A 13,777-nucleotide genomic window follows, 5' to 3' on the forward strand; every position below is an offset into this window, starting at 1 on the left:
CTGGGAGGGCAGCTGGATACATAGTAGCCGCACACTTGTGCCTAAGTTTAAATGACTCATAGGCCCAATTCTTTCCATTCTCACCTTCCAAAGACAGTACAGGGAGTGTCAAGTGTGGGGACGTAGGATGGGGAAAGAATCAGAAGGAGGTGGCGTATCTCCACCCTTTAAATTCTAGGCCCCATAGTCCAGGCCTAGACAGGTAGAGACAGCATCTGCTTTCAGAAGAAATCCACTCTGCAAGCCAGTGCCTGCAAGGGCAAATCAGACCCAGGCTAGGTGGAGGTTGAAAGAGAGCTCTACAGTTCTGCAGCCAGCATTCAAATCCCAGCTTTGCTTTTTCTTATCCATGTTGAGACCTTGAGACAGTTTCTTAACCTCTTTAAGCCTTGATTTCCTCATCCATAAAACTGGAATGATAATACAGAATCTCTCAGGGCTGCTGTGAGAAGTAATCAATGTTCAGTGTTCAACATAATACTTGGCACATAATGAACACTCATTAAAGTTTATTTGTTATTATTATTCAAGTCCCACTCATAGGCAGAGCAATTTGGGCCTTCTCACTCAGCAAACACTAGCTGAATATATTCTGGCTCCTGGGTATGTAAATGACTATCATTTGGTTTGGTTAGAACTACAATAGGAAATTCCCAAAATTGGAGCATAGCACATTAAGAGAGAACATCACTGAAAAGGTGACCTACAACCTGGTATTGAAAAAAAGGTGAGGAGGAAGGGCATTCTAGGAAGAAAGCAAGCATGAGCAAAGACTCAGAGTCTGTGGCTTTGAATGAAGAGGGGGGTATTTGGCATCACTGAAAACACAAAATGAGGGAGGGGATGACAGAAGCAAGGACAGACGAGGTTGGATAGGAAAGACAGGATTACTTTAAAGAGCACCTTAAAATGCTATACTTAGTTTTGGTCTTTCATCTGAAGGCAGTGAGGAATCATTTAAGTTAAGGAGAGAAATGACTAGAAAAAGAAGACAATAACCTGGTGGCAGGAAAGGCCACCTATGAACCACTGGAAAGCAAAGACCATGTTAATCATTTCAGTCCTCCATTCAAAGACTTTGAAGCATCTTTTCTGGGCCAGGCACTGAAGTCCAGAAAATAACTAAGGAGGTAAATGTCAGACTTGGTCCTGCCCTTCGTAGAGTTTACAGTCTTTATGGGAAAGACAAATAACCATACAAACAAGTAAAAATACTGTGATGTACACTCTGTGAGCAAAGCCCATGGGGCTATGACAGCATTTAAACACTGAAGAGAAAACGGACTTGAGGGAAGGAGGATGTCAAGGAAGATTTGTGTTTTCACATAAAGTACAGATAGAAATTAAACAAGCAAAGACTAGCCTCTATATACCAAAAGAATAACAGTGATCATGATAATATCCGCACCTACCACTGCATCCCTAGGTCCAAGTAGGACAGCAGAAGTCAAAAGTAAGAAAAGAGCTTTCTTTAGAAGGGAAGACAGGTGCAAGCACCAACTACAATGAAACCTGCCAGCATCCCTATGATTTTTGCTGCCTCAGTTTCTCTCTCAATCACTATTCTGGTCTCAACTCAGTATTACTCTCCTCAGAGACCTCCCCCGACTGACCGTTCTAAAGTACTGATCCTTCCAGTCATTACTATATCTTTAATTATCTTGTGCATGTACTTGTCATGGTTGTCTCCATCTGACTGTAAACTCCATGAGGGCGGATGCCTCTTTGGCCTAGTTCTGTGCCTGGCATGCAGCAGGCATTAGATTTGTTGAACGAATGAATGAACCCTGAGGAAACTGAAGCCCGGGATGAAGGGACAGCGCGTCGTCCAAGGTCACTCAGGGGTCGAGGCTCGAACCCAAGGCTCGTGGCTCGGACATGATGGCACTGGGGGGACTCCAAGCCCCTAAGGCAGCGTAAGCCTCGGCCCCGCGGTGGAGGCGGGGAGGCCGGAGGCCGCCCGAGGCACGAGCCCCGGATCCTCCCAAGCCCGTGCTCCGCATCCGGCAGGCACAGCCACGCACTCACCTTGGCGGCTTCACTACCGGCGCAGAGCCGCCGCCGCCGTCCACGGTGACAGCTCCCAGGGCGCCGACACTTCCGGGGTCAAACGGTGATTCCGCAGGCGCAGACAGGAAGCCTCGGCCCGGCCCCGCCCCCCCGGCGCCAACTGTCGCTGGGAGGCGGGGTCAGGGCCGGCGCGCCGTCTCAAGGCCCCGCCCACGAGGCTGGGCCACGCCCCCTGGGCCTTCCTCCCTTGCTCTCTGCTTGGGGGAGAAGGTGGAAAGTGGACCTCGGGCAGGCCCACGTCCACCTCGGAAAATCCCGAGTGGGACACCACGCGTCTCAGAATCTCAGGCTGCCATTTCCTTTCTAACCTCCTTAATCTTTTTACATATTTAATTCATAAGAATAATTTCAACAAGCTGTTAGGGGGAAAGGATGTCCTGAGTTAATCCCATACAGGCTTTGTGGACTCCACCCCCCACTCCAGACTAAAGCCATCAAGACATTGGGAAAGACAAATCCCGTCACCACCAAAGGGAGGGTGGCTGGGACCTGAGGGTGGAGTTGGGCAGCCAGGTTGGATATAAAAAACCAAACACGTGGGCCTTGGGGGGCTCGCTGTCCCTCGCCTCCTGGCTTCATGGCTCCTGGCTTGAGGCAGCTCTCAGAGCACCATTTGGGATTCCTGATCGGCGGATCGGGTAGGACTTATTTAAAACTTTGTCTCCCACTTTTCTCTCTGAGCTGTACATTTCCTCATTTCCCCTTCCCTTGTAAATAAACCTTTTATTAACCTTTTGCGTGTGCCTGCAGTAGAGCATTGATAAGTCCTTTTAAGCGCACGGGTGAGGACCCACAGTCAGGCATCCTGTTTTGTATCAGGGTTGCTCTACAACGAAGCCAAAAGCATAAACATGATGTTAAGTAAAAGAAAGCGGAGGAAGGAGTATAGACTGCAAGTTTATTTATAGGAAATTTCAGAAAGGGCAAAATTAATGATATGGATTGGGACGGAGTTTACCTCTGAGGCTGGTAAGTGGGAGAGGCTGCAAGGGAAGGTGAAGGACATTTCGTGGGGTAACTAAATAGATGTCTTCACTTTGGCAAAGTCATGGTATCATATACCTGTGAGTTGTGTGCATTTTTCTGTATGCATGCAATACATTTTTTAAAAATTGAATTGTATTTTTTTAAATTAAATTGTATTATTTTTTAATTGAGGTCACACTGGGCTACAACATAACCAACTCTGGTTTCCTTCAGAGGGAACAATCCAAGAGGTCAAAGAGAAGCTGCAAAGCCTTTATGACCTAGCCTTAGAATCACACACCATCACTTCAGCTATATTTCTATGGCTCACATAGAGCCAGCCTTGATTCAATGCAGAAGGAGACTATACAATCTCATGAATATGGGAAGACAGATCATTGAGAGCTATCTTGGGAGCGGATTATCACATCAATCTAAACTGAGGCTGCTTAACTGGCACATTCCAAACCCTCAGCCACAGTATTTGACTCATGAATAGATACATAATTCTTCAAACCTATCCAATGATATTGAATTCTGGGATCTTTATTGGAGTAGAAACAAAAAACTCTCTGACGAGCTCGTTAATGCAAAGAATGAACTAAAGCCTAGAAATGCCAGAAGTTAGTACCTAGAACATTATTTGATCCCTGGAGCTAGGTCCACCTGAATCCAGATACCTCTAGAATTTTCTTATTTATGTTTTTGCCTAAAATGTTTTGAGTTGGACTCTGTCCTTACACAACTTCTAGATGCTGAGTCCTTCTCATAGCCATTTGAAAAATGTCTCAAAAATTAAAACTGGGACAAGAGGGATGAGATTGCTAATTGTTCAAGTTTATTAACAGAAGGAATTGCCAGTGTTGCAAGTCATTACATAGTGATGAGGAGAGGTTACTTACCTGTCCACTAATCAGAAAGAAGTGGGAAATGAATTGGTGGTAGAATCTGAAGACCTAGCTCACTAGGAAACTTGGACAAATTGCTTTGCTTTTTGAGTCTCCGTTTCCTTGTTTGCATAATGGAAATAGTAATACTTAGTTCAGCCTACTATTTCCACTCAGTAAATATTTATTTAAGGCCTATTATATACCAGGTACTGTCAATAAAGCAACAACACGCTCAAATCTAATCTCAGTTTTTCACAGTCTTGTCAGAAATATGAAAAAAACATGAATTACAATGTGATTTGAGATATGGTATAATAGATTTACACCTGGGTGTTTTGAGGTGTCATAAGAAGAAATCATCCCAGAGTGTGGGATCTACATGAACAATGCAAATCTGGACTCTGGACAGGATGCTATTTAATCTGAATTGTCAGGAAATGTAGAACGGGCAGGTTGGAAGAACATAACAGGAAAGGATCATAGTCTGGCCAAAGACTGAAAGACGTAAAAGAGAGTGAACTATGAAATTGCAAGTAGACATGTATAGCTTGAATCTTGGGGTCAGAGGGTATCTTAAAGAGAGGTGAGATTATGAAGGACTTTGTGGGCCATGAAAAGGAATTTGAATGGAGGGGCCTGGAAAATTTGATTAGAACTAAGGAATTTCAGAAAGTTATTTTAGAATGACAATTCTAGTAACCATATGAGTGGAGAAGATAAATGGTGGCAAGAATGGAGGTAGACCAGCTTTGCAGGTATCTGTTGATGTATAACAAATGATCTCTCAAATTGATAGCTCAAAAAGATATATTATTTCTCAGGTTTCTGTGAATAGACTAGGTTTGATTCTTCTGTTCCATGTGGTGTCTGCTAGGGTTATCAAATGGGTATTCATTTGAGCCTGTGATATCCAAGAAAGCTTCACTCATGTGTCTGACTTCTTAGCAGCATGGCTAGAGCAACTGGTTTCTGGGTAGGCCTCTCTCATCTCATAGTCTCTTATTCTTCAGTAATCTAGTCTGGTGTTTCACAGGTTGGGGCCATTTTTCTCTCTCAGGTTGCACATGGTAATATCTGGAGACATTTTTGGTTGTCACAACTGAAACATTTAGTGGGTAGAGGCCAGTGATATTGCAAAACATTCTACAGTGCACCAGACAGCCTACTTGCACAAAGAATTATTTGTCCCCAAATGTCAATAGTACTGAAGTTGAGAAACCATGGTCTTAACCTGAACATCTTTACATTGTAACTGGGCCCTAAGAAGGTAAAAGTGGAAGTTGCCAGATCTTTTAGGCCTAAGCTCTGAAACTCATACATCACTTCCTCTACACGATTGGTTAAATCAATTTTCAAAGTCAGTTTTGATTCAAGAGAAGAAGAATTAACCATTGTTCTCCATCATCGGAGATCTTAATCTAGTTTCTATCTATCTATATTTTTATGGCCATTTTTATGGCAATCTACCACAACCAGGGAGACAATACAATTAGGGAGATTCAAATGAGAGACAATAGTGGTTTGAGCTCAGGCAATGACAAAGTATCATCATGAGAAATAATGGCAATGAAATAATGGCAATGAAATCTCTTTGCAAAGTGTTATATAAGTACATGAATTTCATAATCCATGCTGTCCCTAGCCAGGAACTGCTGGCCCCAGCAACTTTCTGTTAAGCCAGGCTTTGTCTCAACCATCCTCTGCTCCATATCTGTCTCAATCCCTCTGCCCTCTGTTGAGTTCATCAAAGCTTCTGCTGACACAGAAGAATGTAGAGAATGATCATTGCAGTAAAAGTCTCAAATCATCCCCGAGAACTCCTAAATAACAAAACATCTGCTTGTCATTCTCCCCTGCCCCTCTGGGTTTGAAGGAGAAAACAGCATTAAATGATGATGATAAACAACTTAAAAACTAAACCTCCCAGCTTCTAAGAAGGAAGGCTTAATTTGAAGGCAGCTAATTATCCATTTGTCATAATTTACAAATAATGGTTGTCTTGCCTTCTGTCATTGGTCTGTAAGCAATAGTTGAAAAGATGGGGAAATTTTTTGGTGTTAACACCTTTTAGAAAGCAAAGGCAGAGAATCCAAATCAAAGATAGAATCTTATCAAACATGTGGTCGATACGTCTCACTTTAGGGGCTCCCTGGTGGCACAAGGGGTTAAGTCTCAGCACTATGAAGATATCTGAAGCTACTGCAGCATGAGTTCCATCCCTGGTCAGGGAGGTGACCCACATGGCACAACAGTCCTCTCCTGTCTCACCCACTGCTCCCCTCAGCAGTGTATTTCAGTAGATCTGCCTATTCTGCTCCCCCCTCTGTCTCTGGTGAATCTTCTCACCGACCCCCCTCCCCCCGCCTGTACCTCTAGCCTGTACCCCAGTTCTGGTATGCATAAATAAATAAATCTTAAAAAAAATAAACCTCCTATTTTATAGATGAGGAAACAGGCCCAATGAGGAGATGGGACTCGCCCAGAGCTGCCCAGAGGCCAGGGGTTGCAAAATGGGAACTGGAACCAAAGTCTCCATGCTGGCTGTAGTCCAAGGTCCCACCCAGGGGAGATGGAAGGGTAGCTCTGTCTGCCCCAACGGTCCAGAGATTCTGTGCTCAGACCACCCATCAAAGTGGCAATTGGCACTTCCAGGGCTGTCATTAATAATTATCAGTGTGGGATAATAAAGCTACAGAACAGGAGGTAGAAATAGTTCTTCAAGGACTGGGACCTGATTTAAATTGCAGAGGGGTAGGGAGATCTTAGCTTCACTTCAAGATTAAACAATTTTTATTTGGTAACATCTTGTACTTTTCATGCAGCTTCTGAGAGGAAGGGCTTTCAAAGGATACCTCCAGCTATTCTGGTGATGGGAACAGTTAGTAGTTGATGTTTTTATCCATTAAACGTGGGATTTCAATGCAATGGAATACAGCCAGTTCTTTAGTTTTCTTTGGGAGAGCATGAAAAAAGGTTATTGGAAGTGATGCCCTGACCATCACAGGGAGAGGGGGTGTTCTTCTTATGTTCCCGGGATACACAGGCCCCAGAAGACTCTAGAATGAAGCCATTCTGACCTTTCCTAAGTGCCTCTCTTCCAGGTGCTAGCTCATGCTGCTGCTTCTGCTTGAAATTTCTCCCCTCTACAATTCCCACATCAAGGTAAAGCTTCTATGTGTTTTTATTTATCCCAACTTGTAATTATTCCCATGTAATACATACTCTTTTTTTTTTTTAATTTTAAAGATTTTTTTTTTTAATAGAGGCATGTTTTTCTTTATTTATTTGTTTGTTTGTTTGTTTGTTTTTTGTTTATACATGCACTGGGTACAGTCAGAAGCGCGGGAGGGTGAGAGAATTCACCAGAGCCAGAGCGGGGAGCAGAGCAGGCAGAAGGACCAAAGTACACTGCTGAGGGGAGCAGCGGGCGGCAGGAGAGGTCTGCGCGCCATGTGGGACCCTCCTCCGGTGGCCGGGGAGCAGCCGGGGATCGAGCCGGCGCTGCAGAGGCCGCGGGCAGCTTCGCAACCCAGCGCTCTACCGCTGCGCCACCGGGGAGGCCCTGTAATACATACTCTTAGCTATCAATAGCGCCACACACTGAGCACAGCTCATCATGGTTTTTTTTTTTTTATGTGATTATTTAATCACTGACTTTCTCCTTCATTAGACAATGTGATCTGACAAGGGATGGTCCTCATCTATTTTGTTTGCCAAACTTTATACCAGGCTCTAATAAGGTACGGTAAATATTTGCTAAATGAATGACTGAATCAAAGTGCCAGGCTAATCTAAACCAATTTTTCCAATTCCAAGTAAAGGAACTGTGGCTGAGAGAGGGGCAATGACTTGCCCAGGGTCACACAGCAAATATCTATTAGCTCTTCGCTGATTATTCACTTCCTTAAAATACTTTTGTGTTTGAGATAGGGCCACTTCAAGGAGGTACAGGGCTGTGGGACTAGGCTGTTTCCCACACCCTGGGTAATTGTTGTACCTTCCCTTAATAGAAAGCTTCCATGAAAGAGGCGTTCTAACCCAGGCTCCATGAAAGGGCTCCCAGGATCTCTGTGTCCCTTGAATTGTAACAGAGGTGTTGGGGAGCATTTTTCAGTAACAAAGCTGAGGCTTTCATGTGATCTTCAAAGGAGCAAAGTCCTCTAAATGCTAAGAAACATTTCTACCAGCTGTCTGTTGAAGCTTTACTTCCTTTCCAGCTAGAAAACCCACTCTAAAAGAATTTCTTATGGCAAAAACACGGCTTAGAGTGTGACTTTAAGACCAGCAATGTTCAGGGCTAAATGGCTAACACATGTGAACTGAGAGAATGGCATTTTTCAGATTTGGGTTGGTTGGGTTATCAGGGAATGTTTCCTGGAATAGGTGCCAATTAAGCTGAACTGTAATGAACTATGAAAGATAGAGAGATTGGAAGTGATATAGGGAGGGGAATAGTACCCTTCTGGCAGCCCCAATGTCCTCGTCAACTTCCCTCCCTCCAAAGGAGAGTTTATTTAAACTGTCCAGTATTAGAGTCATTTTGGTCTAGACACCAGCCTAACTATAGAGTTTCTTTTTCCTTTTCCCTTTAGTAAGCAACATGGACTATTTTTATCAAACCAGCCATTGCCAGTGGTCCTTTGTTTCCTCTGCTGAATTATTCATCTGGTGAGATGAATTATTAATTTCCAATTTTATACAGCAAATGCCAGGCAAACAGGTAAAAATGGAGTTGGAACCCTGAGCAGGGAGCCACAGACTTCACCAGGTTCCCTGAAGCACAGGCCACCAGGGTGAAGAAATTATGCAGAAATCTGCAAGGGGCTCACCCTGGAATGCACTTGACTGAGGGCAAAGTTGGCACAGATCGTGGGCCCCTGAAGTGGTTGGGCTCCATTATCCTCTGGCTTGTAGGCCCCTCGTTTCCTGGGTCTTAGGTCTCCTGGGTCTAGTCTCCTGATGAGATCTGGTGCTGGGGTGCATTGCATGTCGAGTGGACTGGAGTCACATTCAGTGGAAAGACTTCCACTTGACTCTGAGCCTACATTCAAGTGGCCCTGGGTTAGTGAAGCAGGGTTTCTCAACCTCAGCACTGTTCACATTTGGCCCAGACAATTCTTTGTTGGGGACTGTTCTGTGCACTGTAGGATGTTGAGCTGCATTTTTGGCCTCTACCCACAAGATGCCAATAGCACCCCTCCCCCCTCTGCTAGTTGTGACAACCCAAAAGTGTCAAGTGTCAAATTTGCTCCCAGTGGAGAACCACTGAGTCAGTGTCTTCACTTCTGAGTTTGTTTGTTTTTTTTCTTGTTTGTTAAGTGGGGGTCAGAGAAGTAATTTCCAGAGTGAGATGATGATCAAGTGAGATCATAGCTGTGAAGTCTCAGCTTGTTCTGTGTCTCCACCCTGAGACTTTTCTGTTACATGAAGTAACGGTTATCTTTTATAACTGATTTGAACAGTGAAAGGGGAATAATTGATTCATATAACTAGAAATCTAGATATAGGTTGAACTTCAGGGCTGGTTGATTCAAAAACTCACCCATGTCCTTATCCTCAGGGACCAGGTCTTTCTGCTTTCTGGTTTTTTTTTTTTTTTGTTGTTGTTGTTATTGTTTGGTTTTTTTCTTGGCCATTCTCAGTGGGGACTTCTATTGTGATTGGTCCATCTTGGGGTCCTAGAGTGAACTCCAGCATCATTAGGCACCAGAGTCTGCTGCAGTCACTTCTGTGTCAGAATGAACACATCTGTCCCAGCATTCTATTTTTTAAAAAAGATTTATTTTGTTTATTTATGTATACAAGAGCTGGGGTATAGGCCAGAGGTGTGGGGAGTGAGAGTATTCACCAGAAACTGAGTGGGGAACAGAACAGGCAGACTGTCAGAAATACACTGCTGAGGGGAGCAGCAAGCAAGACAGGAGAGATCTGCTCTGCCATGTGCCATATCTCCCTGGCCGGGGATCCAAATCATGCTGCAGTGGCTGTGGATAGCTTCATAGTGCTGAGACTTAACCCCTTGCACCACCAGGTAGGCCCTGTCCCAACATTCTAAACCAGAGTTCTGAAAGTCAGCCTGTCTGGGTTACAAACTCACTCCAAAGTTAGTGTCTACATCTAGTGGGATGAATGTGCGAGTTGGTATAAGCCCTCCAAGACCTCCCCCTAGAAGTTGGGATGGAATCACCTCTGCCAGCTATGTAGATACCCTATGGAAGATTTAAGCACTCTTAGGATTCCATGACTGCTCCTGAACCAATCCTTCTGATTGGAGGGGAGAAACAGAGTGTGCTGATGGTCTGGGTCAACTCTTGTACCTGAGAGTATGGGGAGATCAGCTTCATACAACTACTGGGACTAAAAATTGTGTAAACGTTGGTTTGCCAATCCCCAAATAGGGATGCTGATACCAGAAAAGGGAGACTGGATGCTGAGCAAGCAAGAATGAAAGGTATCCATTGCATGAAATCAAAACAGGGCTTGGGTGGGGCCTCCCTGGTGGCACAGGGGGTTAAGTCACAGCACTGTGAGCTATCTACAGCCACTGCAGCATGAGTTAGATCCCTAGCCAGGGAGGTGAACCACATGGCGCAACAGACCTCTCCTGTCTCACCCACTGCTCCCCTCAGCAGTGTATTTCAGTGGATCTGCCTGTTCTGCTCCCCAATCTGTCTCTGGTGAATCCTCTCACCCCTCCCCCTCACACCTCTGGCCTGTACTACAGCTCTTGTATGCGTAAATAAATAAATCTTAAAAAAAAAAAAAAGACAGGGGTTGTGGTGGAGGCTGAGACATTCTGATATATCTGTAGAATGGATCAGACATCTCTGTACCACTTCAGATGACCTTGGGCTCATCTCTTATTCCTGGGGACACCCGTGATAGGTGCTTCTAGGTGCAGCTTGACAACACTTTGCCTCTCTCACTTCATGCAGTGGGCGGTAGGGTACATTTCAGGCTCCATACTCACTATGGAAGTGAAGGGCATTATTGTCCCACGAGGCAACACTTGACCTAAGCAATGGGAACCAATGACTAAAGGCTTCTCCTTTCATCCCTCAGAGTGGACACTTTTAAGATACATTTCCTAGTGCGTCTCAGAAGATCCCAAGAGACTGAGCCACCAGTCACCCATTACAAGGTCATCCTTATCGTGTCTCTTGTCCTTCTCTCATGCCCCCTGGGGCTACTTATAACCATCCACACAGAAGTTTTTATATCAGGCTATTTTGGGGGAATCCAAAATATGTCAAGGATTTTACTAGTTGGAGATTTAGATGTCTTTATATATTTTAGACAACATGCAAAAAATAAAAGTACGTTTATGCCTTTAAATTGGTCTCCTGCCTCCTGACCAGGGGCCATGCTCAGAGGACACTGCATTCAGGGGCTGAAAGTCAAGACTCTTGAGACCCAGTGAGGCCCAGACCTTTTTTGGCAAGAAGGCAGCAGACTGCCCACTGCTGAGCCCTGTGTGGCAGGCTGGCAGCAGGATCACAAGATGAACCTCAACCCAGAGAAGCTGTTGGGCCCTGACTCAGAGCCTTAGAAACTTTATCAAGATGTCACCAGCCAGCCGGGAAGGGTGCCCTGCTGTTAGCTGAGCCCTACTGATTCTGACTGACATGTCCCCAACTCCATTCTGGCATCAAGTGCTTTCTTGAGGTGGCTGCCAGTAACAAAGCACAAAGCAGCCTTTGCAGAAATATTGAGCAGGGCCTGGAGAATGGGCTGTCTCCCTTTGACCAGTGGCCATGCCTCTCCCCCACTGGCTACAGACACGTGTGACAAAACATCTCTCTTTCTTGCCCTCCTGGGCTTGGTTTCCTCTATCCCTCCCCACTGACAATCCCTGACACTGTTCAGATGAATGCCTCATTTTCTCAACCCTCTGGCCTCCGTCCATACACCTACTGTGGCCTCTCTCCCAGGAGAGCCCTAAGCTACCTCTCTTCGGCTCAAACTTTACTCCTTGCTGCCAAGGAGTCCAGCAGGCCCAACATTTCTTGCCTTCTGCCACTCCTCTCCATAACAGAAAACCACAGCAGTGCCAGCCAGGCACAAAGGCATCCCATTTTATACATATTTGGCAAATCTAAGTTTATAGTCAGGCATACCAGGGGAACTTGGGACAGGACTTAATGGCTAGCTCCGAGCTTATGGTATCATTTCTCGGTTTTGTATTTTTCAGTGACTTCCCATGGCAGGTCAAGGACCCATGTGGGGCATTCAAGCCTCTTCAACCTTGTCTCATCTTGTCCCACAAGTTCCCACCACTGAGCTTACTGTAGCTCCCTGGCCCTGTTGCCTTCCCTCTAGCTTCCATGCCTATGTCCCAGCTGGTTCTACTGCTCAGCTGGTCATGTTCCCTTCTTCCTGGCTGGCTGTCTGGCTGCCTGACTTGCTTGTTTGCTTGCTTGCTTGCTTTTCTTTTTGTTTTAGGTTTTTAAAAATTTATTTATGCATAGGAAAACTGGGGTGTGGGCCAGAGGTGGAGGGAGTGAGAAAATACACCAGAGACAGAGTAGGGAGCAGATGTACTAAAGTACACTGCAAAGGGGAGTAGCAAACAAGACAGGAGAGGTCTGCTGCGCTACATGAGGGTTAACTCCATAGCCAGGGCTCACACTTAGGCCACAGCAGTGATAGTCCTGAGACTGCCCCCATGCTGCCAGGGAGGCCCTTCCTGGCTTTCTTTGAATCATTGTTTGGGTCTCAGTTGAGTGTCACCTCCTCCAGGTAGCATTTCCTTACCTTCGCAAACTGAGTGAGGTTACTCCTGAAAACTCCTAAGCTGCTTAAAATAAACCTTAGTATTCTGCCTTGTACCCATCTATTTATGTGCTTTTCTCTCGCAGCAGGCAATGCATTCCTAGATATTCCAGTATCGTAACTTATTCATTCATCATTTCCTCAGGGTCAAGCACTGTGCCTGACATAGATAAGGTGCTCAGTAAAGATTTGTGGATAATTATTAGGAGGCTTTAAAATGTCCAGGATTGAGGGTTTATTCAGAGGAAATGTAATCTCAGGTCTGATGTAACATCTAAGTTGAAAAATAATTCCTGTATTCATATGGGGTGTTAATAATATTACCAAGTTATGTTTACAGCAAATATTTGTATAGGCAAATATTTTAAAACTCATATAGCCACATATTAAAAAAAGATAAAAACAGAAAGATGATAAATATGTAACAACATAACAATAAAAGCTTTGTGTATTTCCCTCCATTCCTTGTGTTTTCCCCAGTGACAGTGTGAGCTAGTTTGACCCCTTTACTTAGCATCAGCATTTTTTCATTTGGAATCATTGCCTTTGGAACTAAGAGCAACTTTAGAAATGGTCTCATATTTCCATTTCTTTTTTTAAAGATTTATTTGTTTACGCATACGAGAGCTGGGGTACAGGCCAGCGGTGAGAGGATTCACCAGAGACAGAGTGGGGAACTAAACAGGCAGATTGTCTGAAATACACTGCTGAGGGGAGCAGTGGGCTATGAGACAGGAGAGGCCTGCTGCGCCATGTGGGTCACCTCCCTAGCCGAGGATCTCATTCGCACTGCAGTAGCTGTGGATTGCTTCAAAGTGCTGACACTTTGAAGCCCCACCAGGGAGGCCCCGTGTCATCTTTCTCATACATTTTCTTTTTTTTTTTTTTTTAAGATTTATTTATTTATTTATACAAGCACTGGGTACAGTCAGAAGCGCGGGAGGGTGAGAGAATTCACCAGAGCCAGAGCTGGGAGCAGAACAGGCGGACCAACGAAGTACACTGCTGAGGGGAGCAGCGGGCGGCAGGAGAGGTCTGCGTGCCATGTGGGACCCTCCTCCAGTGGCCAGGGAGCAGCC

The 13,777-nt window shown here is 45.0% G+C and overlaps 1 protein-coding gene across 3 annotated transcripts in view; it reads right to left on the reverse strand.

The window, feature by feature from the left end:
- ASCC2 (activating signal cointegrator 1 complex subunit 2) overlaps positions 1–2,098 on the reverse strand; it is a 39,198-nt gene extending 37,100 nt beyond the window's left edge. The window contains exon 1 of one of the 3 annotated variants that reach the window (XM_037510858.2): positions 2,029–2,098. Coding sequence is in view for 2 of the 3 variants with exons in the window: in XM_054695241.1 (XP_054551216.1) it covers positions 1,674–1,749 (76 nt within the window). In the remaining variant the exon portion in view is untranslated. Of the gene's footprint in view, positions 1–1,673; positions 1,912–2,028 lie in introns of those variants that run through there. The other 2 variants (XM_054695241.1, XM_054695242.1) reach the window with 2 other exon arrangements.
- Positions 2,099–13,777: the final 11,679 nt, after the last annotated feature.

This window comes from Talpa occidentalis, unplaced genomic scaffold (genome assembly GCF_014898055.3).
Source record: "Talpa occidentalis isolate TD23 unplaced genomic scaffold, MPIMG_talOcc4v2.1 talOcc4.14, whole genome shotgun sequence".
Taxonomy (NCBI): Eukaryota; Metazoa; Chordata; class Mammalia; order Eulipotyphla; family Talpidae; genus Talpa; species Talpa occidentalis.